The 17,709-nt window shown below is 29.4% G+C and overlaps 1 protein-coding gene across 1 annotated transcript in view; it reads right to left on the bottom strand.

Moving 5' to 3' along the window:
• Positions 1–17,709, bottom strand: part of LOC106877301 (uncharacterized) — a 449,889-nt gene that overhangs the window by 375,368 nt on the left and 56,812 nt on the right. Inside the window, exons 38-49 of the mRNA XM_089338059.1 lie at positions 17,042–17,181; positions 15,536–15,654; positions 14,590–14,829; positions 13,094–13,341; positions 12,424–12,628; positions 12,013–12,145; positions 11,023–11,182; positions 10,360–10,490; positions 9,047–9,116; positions 8,037–8,138; positions 3,551–3,901; positions 2,977–3,075 (exon numbers count right to left, since the gene is read on the bottom strand). Coding sequence (XP_089194185.1) covers positions 2,977–3,075; positions 3,551–3,901; positions 8,037–8,138; positions 9,047–9,116; positions 10,360–10,490; positions 11,023–11,182; positions 12,013–12,145; positions 12,424–12,628; positions 13,094–13,341; positions 14,590–14,829; positions 15,536–15,654; positions 17,042–17,181 — 1,998 coding nt within the window. The remainder of the gene's footprint in view (positions 1–2,976; positions 3,076–3,550; positions 3,902–8,036; positions 8,139–9,046; positions 9,117–10,359; positions 10,491–11,022; positions 11,183–12,012; positions 12,146–12,423; positions 12,629–13,093; positions 13,342–14,589; positions 14,830–15,535; positions 15,655–17,041; positions 17,182–17,709) is intronic.

The raw sequence follows: 17,709 nt of genomic DNA on the forward strand, positions 1-17,709 counted from the left end.
AGAGTATATCAAGAATAATGAGAATATAACAAGAATTGGATTTTTAGATTAAAAAACCGGCTACTACATTTGAAAATATTAAATTATATATATTATGAAATAATTCAAATATAAAATAAATGCATTTATATATGATATATTCAAATTTAAGCATTGTTATGTATGGCAACTATCTAGTTTGTGTCAGTTTATGCAACACTTAGTAACTACAACGTCATGCTTTAATTCACAATACTGAAAACTAGATTGCAAAATCAAAAACAAAAACATTTTATAAAAAACAATATCCAAGTATAAAGAAAATTCAAAATGGGTGAACATGAAATAAAAAACAAACTTTATTGAAGTTTTTTATTGCAATGTACATACAACCACACACACACACACACACACATATACACACACACACAATATATATATATGTGTATTCTTTCTTTTTTATTCTTATATTTGTTTCAGTCATTTGACTGAGGCCATGCTGGAGCACCGCCTTTAGTCAAGCAAATCGACCCCAGGACTTATTCTTTGTAAGCCTAGTACTATACTATTGGCCTCTTTTGTCAAACCGCTAAATTACATGGATTAAACACACCAGCATCAGTTGTCAAGCGATGGTGGAAGAACAAACACAGACACACTAACATATACATACATATATATATATATATATATATATATATATATATGATAGGCTTCTTTCAGTTTCCATCTACCAAATCCACTCACAAGGCTTTGGTCGGCCCAAGGCTATAGTAGAAGACACTTGCCCAAGGTGTCATGCAGTGGGACTGAACCTGGAATCATGTGGTTGGTAAGCAAGCTACTTACCCCACAGCCACTCCTGTGCCTAATACACATACACACACACACACACACACACACAGTAACTTGAATCAACATGAGACAAATAGAGAAAACTCAATACACAGAAAAGTAATTATTTTCATATAGATTTCAAGGTGGTAAAACTGAATAACATAATATTCAAGATTATTAAGTCTCAAAAGGGCTGTTTAGGTAGTGTCTGTACCACTATTTCCATTTCATTTCAAACTTTCATGAAACGAGTGACTAGTTTCTGTCATGCACCATCTAAAGCAATATAAGAGTGATACTTTATGGCTAGTTTATTGAGATTATTTTCCTTTAGCTGGCAATGAAGTAAATAGTGCTGAGTAGCTTAAATAGATCTTTTTAATTTTTACAATATTGGGAGCAGAGAAGGGGATGGGTAGTCTCATATGTCTATGAATCAGATATAAATGAGTTAACTGTGGCTGTTTTTGCTTAATTTTGTTGCATGAAAGATTTCAGAATTTTAATAAATACTTGTCAAAATGGTAGTATCTACCACAAAATTCTAATAGCACGTTTAAATATTTAAATGAGGTTTCAACGCTGTCAAATAGTAATCTTTTCTGATGTGCATAACTGAATAATAATGAACAGCATTAAAGCCTCAATTAAGTATTTAAACATAGAATCAGAATCTTTGACAGATGCAACCACTTTAGTAAGTACCTTTTAGCTTGACTACTTGTAACTAAATGATACTGTTCCAAATAATCTTGTTAAACTTTCAAGTTCACCTATAAAGTGCTCAGTACTGTGTGCCCCCAAAGGAAATGATTCCAACAAGCTAGCTATGAATTATTCCTCCTTACATTACATTGAGTTTAACAGGAATCTAATGAAATATTTGTCTTTCAGAATTTTGAAATGGAATGGAGATGTACTGGTATATAAATCTGTTTAAATGAGCCTATTGAAACATAATAATCCTGGATATTGTTATGCTATTCCACTGGTGAAACTTTAACAATTGTAACCATCCTGAAAGCAATATTAAATAATATTGATAGAAAGGTCAACAAAAGAAAGAAATAGACCTTGATATTATGTAAATAGAGGAATTAATCTGTAAATAATATGTGACAATTATTCGGTAGCCATGATAAACCTCCGAGTTTTGGATACCGGGGTTTTATCATGGCTACCGAATAATTGTCACATATTATTTACAGATATATATATATATATATATATATATATATATATATATATACATTCCAAACCAACAAACGAAATATATATACAATTAGTTTTGGAAAATGTTATGGTCATCATAAACACAAATAAAACTATGTTATTTCATATTTTTTTCACATAAACATGCAAATTTGGTTTCTATAAATGTAAACCGAATTTTATTAGAAAAAATTTAAAAGACAATGAGATAAAAAAAATCATTGGGAAAAGCCACACATAAAAGAAGCAGTCAATGAAAATGAGAGATCAACATGACTTCCTAAAGCAGGTTGTGAAAGATAGAAGTCTTGAAAGGAAAAAACTATCTACTTTAATGGGAAGAGTACAGTATTATTTAGTAGGTAAGTTTTCTAAATATATATACTACAGTGAACTAAATAATGCATTACAAAACATGTTACAATTCAATAAGTATACTTTGATATAATAAATCTACTGTTATATAACAAAATATCAATTCAAGCATTCCATATGTTACAATTAATATTTGTTATTTCTAGCAATTTAGATGTTATAAAAAAAAATAATAGACAATTTATAAGAGAAATATTATGACTAATAAAAAGTCAATATAAACTAAACAGTATTCATTCCAGGGTGTAAAAAATGTCAGTTCTAATGCTGAAATGTTGCATATAGGGAATATATTACCATATTCTGTTTATTCAAATTTGAACATTTGATGTTTTCAAGAAGTCTACTTTTTGATAAACAGAATGCAATTATTGATGCAACTTTGCATTAAACTAATAATATTAAAAGGATGGAATAAAGTTATGGTTATGGATTTGGAGGGAAACCTGCTTAAGGGATGAAAGTAGCATGTTTCAACAAGATGGATTTGTTTAATGTTAATTAAGGATCATACAAAATATTTTTCAGCATGAATAGCACTAACATCTAGATCCATCACAATATGAAACAAACCTCATTATATCCACTTGATCAACAATTTTGAGCACAGCGCTTCCTATCTCAGAAGCATAGCTAATCTGTTGTACTGGTCCTTCTTCCTGAATTTCATAGCTGTTGTTGGAAGAAAGATATTTGCTATCATAAATAATTACATTCTCAACTAAATAATGTTTAATATTAAACATGCTTTCCATTGATTAGATGATATTTTTATTGTGATTTGAAGAACTACTTCTACTACTCCATTTTGAAAAGTTATGAAACAATTTTTTAATAAAAGAATAATAATATTGTGACTAAATGAATAGAACCATTTATAAAAAGATTAACAGTTTAATTGTGCTTTTGTAATATCATGTGCAAAAGTAAAATATGTATATAAATGAGAAAAACAAACAGATTATGAAATGGACATAATGTATTTATTATAAATAAAAGTAATCTACAAAGTATGAATAATGAATTATTATAAATTAGATTCCTTAATGATTTACACTCAAACCATCAATATCTAAATGTTGACAAAATATTTTTATATTGTTTTGTAACTACATCAACATGCATGTGTAATAAACTGCTTATGAACCTTGGTGGTGAATCTCCACGTGGCAATGTTGATTCAGCTGGAACTGGAACTGGAACAGGAACAGGAGCTTTAACAGGTTTCACTTTTTTGTCGGGTGAAATTAATTTCTCCTGAACTGGTGCAGGTTTTGGTACAGGTTTTGGTATGAATTCTGGTTTAGGTTGTACTCTTGGAAGTGTTGCTGGTGGAGGCAGTGGTTTGCCAGATTGATCAAAAATCAACTTCGCCTCTGCTACAGATGGAGGTTTGAATGCTGGTTCGTCTTCAGTAGGCTGACCGTCAACTGGTGTTTCAGTTGTTGGTGCTGGTGCACAAACAACCATTTCATCTATAGGAGCTGGAATCTCCTCACTGTGAAATACGATAGACATTTTTTAAAATGCATTTTATTGTTTTATTAACAATATTTTCATTAAAATAACAACTAATCATTTTTCATTTCAAAATAAATAGAATAATTTAAACTTAATATTAAAGTAACTTTGAAAATAAAATATAACCTTAGAGATAATCTTAAAGCATTTTTAGTGCTCACCTAAATAGAATAATTGTAAAGAAGCTCTAACATATATACACATGTAATTTAAAATAATATATAGTATAGAGTCACAAAGTTGGCCAATTATTGTAATAACATATAATAGCATTCTGCTATGTTTTGTTATCACAATCTTATGGTAATTACTTGGCATAAATAGTGACAGTCTTGGTCAAAATTATTGTTTTACAAGTCAATAAATTTATTTTTGTCTGTGGTTGGCTAATTCCCAAAATAAACATATTCTAACTGATTTGTGGCTAGCCAATAAATACTATATCATTAAGGTAATAGAACATATTAATTAGAACTATCAAAAGTTACTTTATAATTAAAAAATATTTTTTAGATATAAAACAATGCATGCATTCTAAAGTTTCAGAATAAAATCATTCATGCTGTAAGTCAAACTTATTCACCTTTTTTTGATCATTAGTAATAATTAAATTGTTTTAGCTACTCATTTACAATTGTCAAATGAAAATTATGCTATATTTTACTGTGTTTGTTAGATAAGTAAAATATAATTAAACATTTGTTTTTATTTTTCTATAACATAAAGTTTCAGCTACTAAGATATTTTTCAAGGACTCCACTAGGACTACTAGTAAACTATTTTCTTACATAGAATACAAAATTACTTCTTATCTTAGGAAACATGAAAAACAAAATAAGTTACAATTGTTATTATGTAAGACTTTGATATGAGATAAACATGAAAAACTTCTTGAAAAAAACTACCTTTTTATTAATTACATTCACCTGAAGCTAAATATTCCTCACTGGCTAGACCATTCTTGTTGCATCATACCTTAAGTCATTAAGAATGTTTAATCTACTAAACATTTATGTACATGTGCAATATACATTATTCTATTAATGTATACTATTAAGAATGACTTAATTCAACCTTCATTTGAAAATAAAATCAATACCATTCATATGAGGCAAGCAATAGTTTTCAATTTGTGAAGTGGTTATAATTAAACTATGAAAAATATTGACTAATTTCAGGTATCAAGGCTGACAACAGAATATTTTAATTTTCAAATATTTTTCTTTGGCTATAAATGTGTTCTACTCTTTTTGCATAATTCTAAGTTCCTTGACTACTGGAAATAAGGTTAACCAATTATCATGCTGATAAAACCTATTGAAGCAGAAACATGTGTCCATAATTGTCCTTTTATCTCCACACAATAAGCCTGTCCTTTTCATTAATGGCATATTAACTTTAAACAATTCTTAATTCTTGAGATTAGCATGTATTCTTATATGGAATTGGTTTTAAATAACTTTTGGTAATTATGACACATCCTCAATAGGATAATTCTAATAAATCAAGAATTTATATTGTATGGTATTTAGTATGCCTGTATTGTCTATGTCATGTTAAATGTATAGTTGGAGACAATAATCAACACATAAGTTATATGAAGCGAATTACTTTCAAAGAGAGTTTCACATATAGTATTGAATTTTTTAATTATTAAAGACTTTCTAGGGTATGTTCCACAGTTAAGTGATTAATGATACAGAGAAATGTGTTCAATCACCTCTATTGATTGTTTTTCTTGATAAATCTTCAGTCCCCCAATTACAACAAATCAGAAAAATATGAAAATCCAGCAATGCTTTGCTAATCTTTACATATGTACAGCAAATAGCTTTGAATCTAAAATATGTCACACTGAAACAATTGACTAAATTGGTTTTAGTATGATGTCCCAAATGTTGCAAAACATTATCATTTGTTCTAGTAACATTTTGGTAACATGGGTAAATAAAGAAAACAAAGGCTAGAAACAAATATAAAGGGCTATTGGTATATATTAGCTGGTACATAAATGATGTGCAACACAATTAATATGTAAAAACCATAAAAGAATCACAAATAAACAAATCATCAACGAGTTTTATAAAAAAAATAACTAAACTAAATTTTAAACTGTTGGTACTAAAGCTGATTAATAATTAAATAAGCTTCTGAACAAAACTTTAAAGCTTTTCTCATTAAACTTCTATAAAAAAAGAAGACTTTCAAACTCTAGAAAGTATTAGTACAAAGTTTAAATTAGTTTGAGTTTTAAATAGTTAGCATTTTTAAATCAATGGACTATTTCAGATGGAAACAGTTGATAAAATTACTTTAGCATACTACTTCTAAGTCCATCTTTATGTCAAATAACAAAAGTTCTCTAAATGTACAGGTTTAGAAATATAACAACTTTTATAAAATTTTAGTAAATATCAGTGAAATAAGACAATATATGGAAAAAGTAAAAAATTAATATATTTTGTTAATTTATTTGAGATGTTTCTATTATCCTAAAAATTAAAGATTTTAAAATGTTCTTACATACTTTGTAAGAGTTTTAATTTAATTAGAATTAATATTATGTGTGTGTCACACACACCTAATTAGAGTATACTATGACACTAAATTAATGAGAGTTAGTGTCACCAGTCTTTAGATGTTGTAAATTGAATGTAAATTAGATATTTCTTTTACTTCACCATAGAATGAATATTTGCCACAGTCTGCTACATAAATTATATTTAGCAATTTTCAGATTTCATCCAGATTTCTGTCAGTCTCTACAATTTGATGCCAACATATTCAAAATTTCTCACATCTGAAAGTGCACATAAACTATATCTAAATCAGTGTAATTTTACACTCACGTTTCCATGCCTGCATGGGTTAGATAAGTCAGTTCTTATTTGGAGTTACTAAGTCCACCACCACTACCACCACCCCACTGATGGACCATGGACCATGTCTCACTCGTAAATTTTATAAATCAATATCAAATATTAAAACATTAAGCAAAAACAATATTGTGGGAACATAATTCCATTAACGGTTTTAAAGAATGTCATGGAATAAAGAATTTCACAATATTTGAAAAGCACTTATTGAATTATCAATCTGTAACTAAAATTATATAGTAACAGAATTCACATTTCAAATTTTTTGTTAATTTAACTATTAAATAGTTAAATCAATGATAACTGAATTATGTTAAGTGGCTGCATGTAGATATGAAAATATATGAGTTAGTAGCCACTAACTCATATATTTTCATATCTACATGCAGCCTAACAATAATTTAGATACATAAGCCCAATAATAATTTCAAGAATCTGCTTCACATATCATTTATCTGTTATGGATTCATTTATAAGAAGAGAAAGGAGGAAAAAATAAGAAATCCTATTTTCCTCTTTAATCAATTATTTGTTTTTTTTTTTGGTTTTTTTTTTTTTGAAGCTACAAAGAATGTGTAGAATTTGAAAGAATGTGTTTGGAAAATTTTAAATAAGAAATTTAAATTACTTTCTATGCAATTAGTGCAAGTAATTAAAAAGTGTTTCATTGCCAAACAAATCCTATTTATATTATATACTTTAACTGTTAGTTTATAATGTGGTAAAACAAAAAGAGTAACAAACAAATGAGCTGAAATAGTTAAACTAACACAAGAAAACAACAGTTTAAACTAAAACAAAAACAAAACTGTCAAGCATAAAAACATGAAGAAATAAGATAAAATAAAAGCATGAAGATATAAAATTCAAGAAAACAAAACGATTTAAAATCTATTTAATAAGAATTAGCTGATTAAAAAAGATTACTAAATAAAATGACTCAGATGGAACTTCTTTCTGAATTAAAAAATGTGGTCATGTAAAACCTCTTATAAATGAAAATCTTTCTTTAGTGGTTGGATGGAATTTTAAATAGAACAGAATTATCAGAGGATATGTTTGCACTGCTTTAATCAATATATGTGTTATTATATTCTGTTCTCTGAATAGAATTGTAATTCTATTTTTCTTTGATGATTCCATGAGTCATTTTATTTACTCAGAACAAATAACACCAAACAAAATATTTTGTTTAAAACTGAACACAACATTCCCAACTAAAGATTCAGTTCGAACCTTCTGAGAGGATCTTCTCTCAAAAGTCGCAGAGTTGCACTGTCATGTTCTGTTGCATAAGATATTTGTTGAACAGGACCAATTGGTTGAATTTCATATTTGCTAAATGGAAAAATATTAATAATTAACTTTCACTGCAATATATTCTACTTTCAATGCTCTCAAATAATAAGATTTACAATGAAAGTCATTCCTGATTACAAAACACAAAGCAATATTTTTTAATTATTATTTCTATGATATATTTAAAGAAAATTTCATAGAAAATGCTAAGCAGACTATATGATAATTACCTACAACTTTTAATTGATGAAACAACAATAATCTGGTAACTGATCATTTCTTTCACATTAATGGCAAAGATGGAAATATTAAAGAAATATAAGTTGATAATTTAAGCACTATTACCAGACGACAATTACAGTAAAAAAAACTAGAAAGTGTTGAGAAATCAAAAGGAAAATAAATCAAATCTATTTAATTTCACTTATATATTACTCAGTAAGGAAATATTTCCGTCATAATCTGAATTAGAACATAATGTAATTGAAAAAGACAGAATTTTTTCCTGTAACTAAAAAGTAAACAATCCCAAACAAAATTGCATGGTATTGTTAAATAACATGAGTTTTATTTAAATTGAAGATCATAAGCTAAATTACATAAGGAAACAATCCTCCAAAACATCAAAAAATAACAAACAGAAAATATAGCAATGCTGATAATGATACTAATAACTGCCTTATTGTGAATTCAGAGTTTTATTTTAAAATTCTTTTTGGTTAATAATGTTGCTGAAGGTAAGGAAAAGAAATATAGCTCTCGTCATATCTACATATAGCTAAATATAGAAATAAACAAAACAAAACCTTTACATAATTATTAATGAAATAACAATATTTGTATTCAAATCCCTTATGCAGCCTCTGAGGTTCTGAAGTACCATGTTATTTGCTTATATAATTTCCAAAAGTATTTATAATAAAATAATATAGAGAATAGTAACTTACGGAGAAGTACTCCTTCTAACTCCAAACATTGGTGCTTCTGGAGTTGTAATTGGTTGTTGTGGACCTTTTCCTAAAAAAAATGTGACAAAGTTTTAATGAAAGACAAAAATATGACATTAACTGGATAAAATGTGTAAAACAATATGCATTAAACAAATGTAGTGTCAGTGTTAGTATAAGTTAATTAACTATATAAAATTAATGTAGTAATGTTAAGCTACCTTAATAATGGATAATTTAAATTTTTTAACACACAATCATGGAATTTAACAAACATTTTGGAATTCAAAATTTAAAAAGATACTGTGAAATAATATTTAATGTAATTTATATAAATCAAACTTGTTACTGATGTGAAGGAATTCATAATTATCCTAGAAAGAGACCCAAACAATGGACTAAACTAATTATTGTATTATGAGAAAGACTTGTGATCACAGAGTTGTTCATCAGAAGTAACAAACTTGGCTCTATTTTGTCATTTTTTTTGTATTGTCTGCATTATTGGTTAAGTGTTATTAGTTCAGAAGGTTTAAAAATTTCTTTAATTCTATCTCAAAACAATCTGGACAAATAAACATTGTGGCATCAGAAAGGTACCAAAACTATCTATGAATGTACTACTTATGAAAATTGTTACGGTCTTGCAAACACAATACATAAAACCTACCAATGAAGTTTTTACACATTATTATTTTATAATTAACACAATAGTAACAGATTGAAGAGTCTTTAGAGTATCTGTAACCATAAAAGCTTATAGTTTGTGACTGCAGTTCAATACTGAGAAGAGTTAATTTGAGATGCCCGTCTCAATAGCCTGGGGTTATTGATCTGGCTACATGTATTGGAAAACCAGGTTTAGATTTGTCAACCATGTTTGATTAGGCAAGAACTTTTGATTCAGTTCACAGAAATTAAGAGTTGTACAACAGGCTGTAGTTAACCCATCAAATTGGAGGTTTACCTCATGTAAAAGTATACACCCTATTTTAGTGATAGAAGCATTCAATGAAAAATGTTTTTTTATAGGTTTTTTCATTATGTTCATGTTCATTACCTTGTCAGCAAATATTTGGCATCAACACAAACTACCCCAAGAACATTATCTCAAAATAATAATGGAAATAATGGGTTGACTGACTAAAGAAAATGTTGGTGCTAACTTCAGAGAAGATGAAGCAAATACTCTTTTGAATCACTTTGTCCATGTATGAAATTATATATACATTTGTAAAATGTTTTACTATTAGAACTTTTGCAAAAATATCATATAAAAGAAAATTAGCAAGTAACAAGTTATAATAGATTACCAATAACATTGAGTCTAGCTCGTGTAAGGGCAGATCCAGCAACGTTGACAGCAGAACATTGAAACCAAGCTGAGTCAGCTGGTGTGGCATTTTTAATGGTCAATGTAGAACGGCCATTTTCAGTAGATATACTGTGGATTAAAGAGGCAAAAATTTTTTGAATTTGAATATGATGTTTCCAGATTATTAAAACTTAAGTTGTTAGATACTGTTACATAAACTACTTCTGAGTAAATTTAATTACAATTTGATATAACTATATGTCTTCTCTCTCTTTCATAAACACACACACACACACACACACACACACACACACACACACACACACACATGCAAACACATTTCTAGATGATCATTCATTTTAGAATTAAACATAACATAGAGTATACTGTAAAATATTTTGAGAAAATATGAAACAATTTGAATAACATAACTTGAAGAAACATTTCGACAAACTTTTCTTTTTTTCTTTTCAAATTAATTACAAAACAATAGCTATCATCCTTAATGTAAACTGATTCAAATATCAACATGGTGTGTTAAATTTGCTAAAGTAGTGTACACTAGTAAAAATAACATTTTACATCTATATTGTTTTGGAATGTTTGTTTTTTTTTTTTTTCTTAAATCAAAATTGGAGAAAGGTTTAAAGAAAGTACTTACTCATAATCTTTAGAGGAAAGCATCCTGGCATCTTTTTGCCAACTCATCATTGGCAATGGGCAACCAACTGCAGTACAAGTCAAAGTGACAGTTTGATTTTCTTTAGCATTATAATTTTGAAGACGTTCAACAAAATGTGGTGGATGTATTTCTTGTCGTTCTGTAATTTTAAAAAAGAAATGTTTTGATTATCTCATGCTAGAACGTAGCATATCAAAAATATGAAAATGAAATTTCATAAAAATACAGACAACACTAAATATTTGTGCTACAGGCAACTATAAACTCTTCTATACAAAATATAAAGCTAAAATTATTACAAAAGCGACAGTAATTCTCTAATTCTCTAATAAATGTTGATAAAAATTTTCTTGTACTGTAATGACATTGCAGATTTTTTTTAAATACCTTATTAGTGCAAGCTGTAACTGAGAAACTTGACAAAAGATCTTTAATCCAAGAAATGAGACAGATAAAGTTAATAAATGGCAATTAAGAGAAAGATATCTTTTGCTTTCCTGATAGTCGACACACTAATTGAAAACTTAACACTAATCCATGGTAGTTGTCACCTGTACATATAACATGTAAATGAGGTAAAGACCCCCTTCGGTCATGAACGACCATGAGATTGCACCTAGAAAGTTATCCTCTGAAGCACAAGTCTGGGCAAGGTTGTTTATGGAAGACCAGCAGTCACCCTTACATACCAGCCTTCCTTCTCCACACCACCAATATTGTCCAAGGTAAAGGCTGATACAGCTTGACACTAGTAACATTGCAACTCATTTCTACAGCTGAGTGAACTGGAGCAATGTGAAATAAAGTGTCTTGCTCAAGAACACAACACACGGCCCAGTCCAGGAATTAAACTCACTACTTCATAATTGTGAGCCTGATGCTCTAACCACTGAGCCATGCACCTTAACTTGCATGTTATATTTTGTTTTTAAGGTTAAAATATCAAATGTTCAAGCTTTATTAACATACCCATAACATTTAATGTTACGAAGAACACTGCTTCACCAGCTTTGTTTCGAGCAACACATCTATATTGTCCATGATCTTGTCTTGTGGCAGAAAGAATTATCAAGGAATGTATTCCATTTTCATTCACAACCACCTGAAGAAATAGTGAATAATTTACAGATTATAATCAAAGGAAAAAAATGATAACAATGGACATGTTTCATTAGAATATGAATGAATTGATTATGACACAGAAATTAATCTCAATACAAATTTTGTTCTAGAGTAATTTTAAGGCAATGAATTTGAATAGACATCGTTATAAAATGATTAAAACTTCAGATAGATTAAAATATTTATTTTACAAACGCCTTCAACAATTGTTTTAGAATTAAGCACAGTGGTTATTTAAGTTCAGTGAAAACATCTTACCTTGTGGTAGTCATCACTACGCATTTCTATTTCATTTTTGTACCAACTAATTTCAGGATACGGTCGTCCAGTCACAAGGCAATCAAATCTTACAGTTTGACCATCACGGGCTTCTTGGTTTTCTGGTATAACTTGGAAGGCGGGCTTTGAAGCTTTTTCAAAAACTCCACCGCCACCAGCACTTTGATTAATTTTATCTTGGTCTCTATCAAAGAAAAAATAATAATTATAATTTAAAGACAAAAATTATAAAATTGATGGGAGTTTTATTAGCTTGTAGTGTTTGAGTTATGGAAAGTAGATGAGGTGAATGTTTGGCTAGCAGCACATTTCAAAGGGATATGCAAGTTCTAAAGAACTTTTAATAGGTAAATTAAGAAAGGGATAAATTTATTAAATTTACTGTCTATGGATTATTTAATTGGATCAATTACTTTCAACAAAAATAAAATTAACTGTTGCTTTAATGGGTTAAATTAAAATATAACAGTGCAAATAAAATAATTTTATGATTTTTGTTCAAATCAGGTAAAAATGTAATATTTGTCACTTGCTTTCAAACAAAAATATAATTAACTTTGAAAAGTTATATTAAGATATAAAAGAACTAATATAATAATTTTGTGATTTTTTTTTATATAATCCATTAAAATATCATATCATTTTATACCTTTTGAGCATTCGTTCTAGTGTTTCTGGTTCAACAAATGAAGTGGCATCAATAGTTCCTACAGAATCTACATAGAGTTCTGCAGAACATGTGTCCCTTCCTGTTGAGTTCACTGCAAGCACTGTATAGTGGCCAGCATCTTCTGGTATGGCAAGTCGAATTTTTAGAGTACAGTAACCATCATGAGTATATTTCATGTCACAACGTCCTGAACGCTTCATTCTTACACCATTTTTGTACCAAGCAATCTAGATAGAAATATAGAAAAAAATTATATCATTGTTGTCTCTTTATAAAACACCAACAAACAAGATTTGTAGCTTTGTTGTACAATGGAAACAGTTTCATTTGTTATACTTATGATCAGTGGAAAGGGATTAATTCTAAAATGTTTTTTCCACTTCTCAGTAACTCTAATAATTTATGCATAATTGAGAAACTCGTTATTGTCAATATTACACAATTACAGCAAGAAACTTAAGAATCTGATTCAGTGAATGACTATTATATTCAACAATACATTTTACTAATATATTTCTCATCCTCTAAAAGCAACAGATGAAAGTCAATACTTTCTCTGGTATATCTGTCAGGTCAAGAGACTACTTAGAGGCTCCCTTGTTGCTTCACAGAAATAGTATTATACAAATGAAATGAGAATTTTTAAAAATGGAAATAACTATAAAGCACCTATTGCTTCACAGAAAAAATCTTTGAATTCTTTGATATAAAAATATTATTTTTTTAATTTGCAGTACGAAAGCAGAAATTATATTCAAAAGTAAAAGCATAGTTGAGGTAAAGAAAGTAAAATGTTACAGGTTCCCAGCTATTTGTTGAAAGTGAGTGGTATAAAACTGGCAAGAGTGATTTGTTAAGGTGCCTCTGTTTCACAAATGGGAAGATAATAAATATCCTCTACTTACACGCTTGCAATGACTACCCACCCACCCATCTAGTTCTTCTTCTCCCAGAGCCCCACTCTGGTACCATATCATCATCATCATCATCATTTTTATTTCTCTTCCAGTTTTACCCGATTTACTCCTTCCCACTTTTGTATAATATGAGCAGCTTTGTATCATCTCTGCAGCAAGAAACCTGTTCTAGTCCCTTCCGTTTATCATCTAGCATAAAATTTTCCACCTTCTCTACTGTAGTCCTACTCAGTCAAACAGAATCCTACTATTGTGAACCACATGGTGACTCACTAATGCTGGTGCCACAAAAAAGCACCCAGGACACTCTATAAAATATTCGATATTAGGAAGGGCATCCAGTAGTAGACCCATGCCAACACAGACATTGGAGCATGACATAGTTTTCTAGCCTGTTAGATCTTGTCAAACATCCAACTCGTGCCAGTATAGAAGACAGACATTTAAAGATGATGAAGCTGAACCCCTGCATCAGATCTGAGGAGTTAACACAACAAAATAAGCATTTCATTACACAATCAAAATATATTCAAAACTAATAAATTTTTAAAAACAAACCTTTGGTCTTGGTTTTCCAGTTACTTTGCAGACAAATGTTACATCTGAACCTTCAATTAAACGGAAGTTTTTCAGTGTCTGTGTTATTCTGGGATGTTCTTTACCAACAGATACTTTATCCTCGGGATGTTCTGAATCATATTCACTTGTACTTCCAACGTCACTAGTGAAATGAATCTTTCCCTCACGGAATTGAATTTCCTGCTTCAGACGTTCCTCAAAAGCAGAACTCTTGAAATCCTATGAATACAAAGAATTGAAACTTAATATAGTTTCTAGAAGAAAATCAAATATTACATAGATAAAAATACAATTTTTCATCTCAATAGAATTTTAAATTAATTATTTGTGCAACATGAGGTATTTCTCTTGCACAACATCAGCAGTGTGGAGAGAGGGGACTTGCAAACATAAGCAACTGCTTGTCTTCCACGAAAATAAAACATTCCCCAGATTTCCATAGACATAATTAATTCTGACCAGAGTCTTATATATATATATATATACATATGTTTGTATGTGTGTGTGTATATATATATATATATACACACATATGTATATATGTATGTGTGTAAGTATACAGAGAGAGCACATGAAGCATATATGCTACAAATACTTACAAATTTAAAAGTGAAACAAAATATGAAGTACCTTGTATCTTCTGTGATATTTTAAACCATGTACTAACTTTTTGAAGAAATGTTTTTTAATGCTGAACTCTCATAATGAAAACATTTCAGTCTAAAACTAATTTATACACACACACACACACTGTTTTATGTTAAACAAATGAGAAGGGAGTGTTCAAGATATGTTGTAAAGTGTATGGTGTTTTTATTGAAATTGAAACAGAATTTGTCTTGTGACTCAAGTTTAAGTTTAAAAACTAAATTATGAACATTATGAAATCCTACTTTAATTTTTTTTTTAATTAATTTCATTTTACCTGAGGTGCAGGTTTTGCTAATTTGTCATCCACTTTCTTTACAGGTACATGTTCAGGTTTTGGTACAGGCTTTTTAGGTGCATGGTCAATTCCATCAATCAGCTTGGGAACACTTGGTGCTGAAAAAGAAGAACAAAAATTAGTTTGTTTTTTTTAACAATTTAGGTTGCTTTTCTGATTGATAAACCATTAATGAAACCAGTAGGATACTTTATTCTAAATATTGAATTATCAATTTCTAAAATATATCAATAAGAATTTTATATATATCAAAAGGAAATTAATATCAAAATTAAATGCATGTATGTGTGTGTGTATGCACAATGCATATAAAAATATATTGCATCATCACTTTCATCACCACCACCACCACCACACAAGAACACATAATCATGTATAACCAATCCAACAATGGTGACTGCAAAGTACTTTGAGGATAATGTTTCCAAATTTTTTTAATTCTAATTCGATAACAGAATGTTTTTTGACAAATAGATAAGGAAAAGACAACTCCTCATTTTATAAGTTTTCAACAATAGTGTTAGAGATTATACAACAAACTATCCCCGTTTACCTCAGGTGCTTGGTTCCAAAAAGATACCATTTCTTATAAATGAATAATAGAACATATAGAAAAGAAACAGGTTTTGTTTGGAGGCCCCAAGTTGTCCTGAGCAAGTAGAATGATAAAGTATTTCTCTGTATATTGCAGTGTATGCAGTAAAGAAAGCACTCAATAAAATAAATCTAGGTGTACAACAAAATTAGGAAGAAATACTATGGTTTACAAAACAAGAAACACCCATGTAATCTTTATTTGTAGAAACAATTAGAAACAATTAGATTTAATAGTGTCTTCAGTTGATATAATAATGAAATAGGGCTAAAATATTCTTATTTATTAGAATTTAATAATGGGAAATTTGCATTCCAAACCCCAAAAATTTTCATCAGTAATTATCCTATATCCTTCGTTCCACATAATAATTACTTCAAATATTTAGGTTCAAAGCTGCTGTGATTAAACAGTCATCAAAGGTATTATATAATATTACAAAAAAATTTAATTGCCCGAGCTTTCTTTTTACTGCATAAAAATAAAAGCCAACAAGGTAATAGTAATAACATTTCAATACTTGACAGAACTATAAAGTGAATCTAATCCACGAGATCCAGGCATAAAAAAAAAACCAACAACAAAAGTAAATACACTAACCAAGAGCTTAAAAGTGAAAGAAAGCAGCATTAGCGAGTCAGAAGTCAATACTATTACTGAAGTTGTGACATCCAACTCTAGAAACTTAGGCAGATCTTGCTATCTGGTTTTTATAGAATTAAGTATTTGTACATATGGAGAGAAATGATTTATCATCATCCTCTACTAAACTGATATTATCTTACTTTAGAAGAAAGTGTAATTCTACTTGAGTTAATTGTGGTGAGCAGTAGAATTCCAAACGCATTCATATTTTCACAATTTTCTTTCACAAAATATCAAATGCTTACCTTCAACAAGAACTGCACTTGTAGCGTCTTGACCAGCTATATTCTGAGCAGTGCAAGTGTAATCACCTTTATCTCTTAATGTACTTTTAGAAATTAAGAAGGTACAACGGCCTGTAACTACATCAGTATAAACATGGTGGCTAAAATAGAAGAAATATAAAAATTTGAATAGAGACAAATAATAGATAGGTTTAATGAAAGAACAAACAAAAGAATGATTAAAAATTAAATATCCTTCAACTGAATACAAAAATTGCTCTAATGAATGCTAGATTATTTTTTCCAATAATTCTTAAGTAATATATTTATCATGAAATAACATGGCCTTGTAGTTAGTGTGTTTATCTGGTGATGATAGGGTAATGGGTTCAACTCCAGGACCAGGAAGCATGAGTTGTCCTTAAGCAAAGCATTTCACATTGTTCCAGTCTACTCAGCTGTAATGAGTACCAGCCAGGAGCCAGTGCATCACTCTCTCCCTCCAGCTGTCATATTTTGGACTTTCTGGTGGATCAAAGGTGAGGAGGTCAAGAGAGTGCCTAGGTCTGCTCCCAACTACACAGGCACTTAAAATAAGTAGCGAAAGCAAAATACATATTTCCATGCCATACCCGCTTGTAGGTCACATTTGGCTGTACTGTACTAGTATGTTCTTCAGGCAATGTTTA

Source organism: Octopus bimaculoides, chromosome 2, assembly GCF_046866305.1.
Source record: "Octopus bimaculoides isolate indiv1 chromosome 2, ASM4686630v1, whole genome shotgun sequence".
Classification (NCBI taxonomy): Eukaryota; Metazoa; Mollusca; class Cephalopoda; order Octopoda; family Octopodidae; genus Octopus; species Octopus bimaculoides.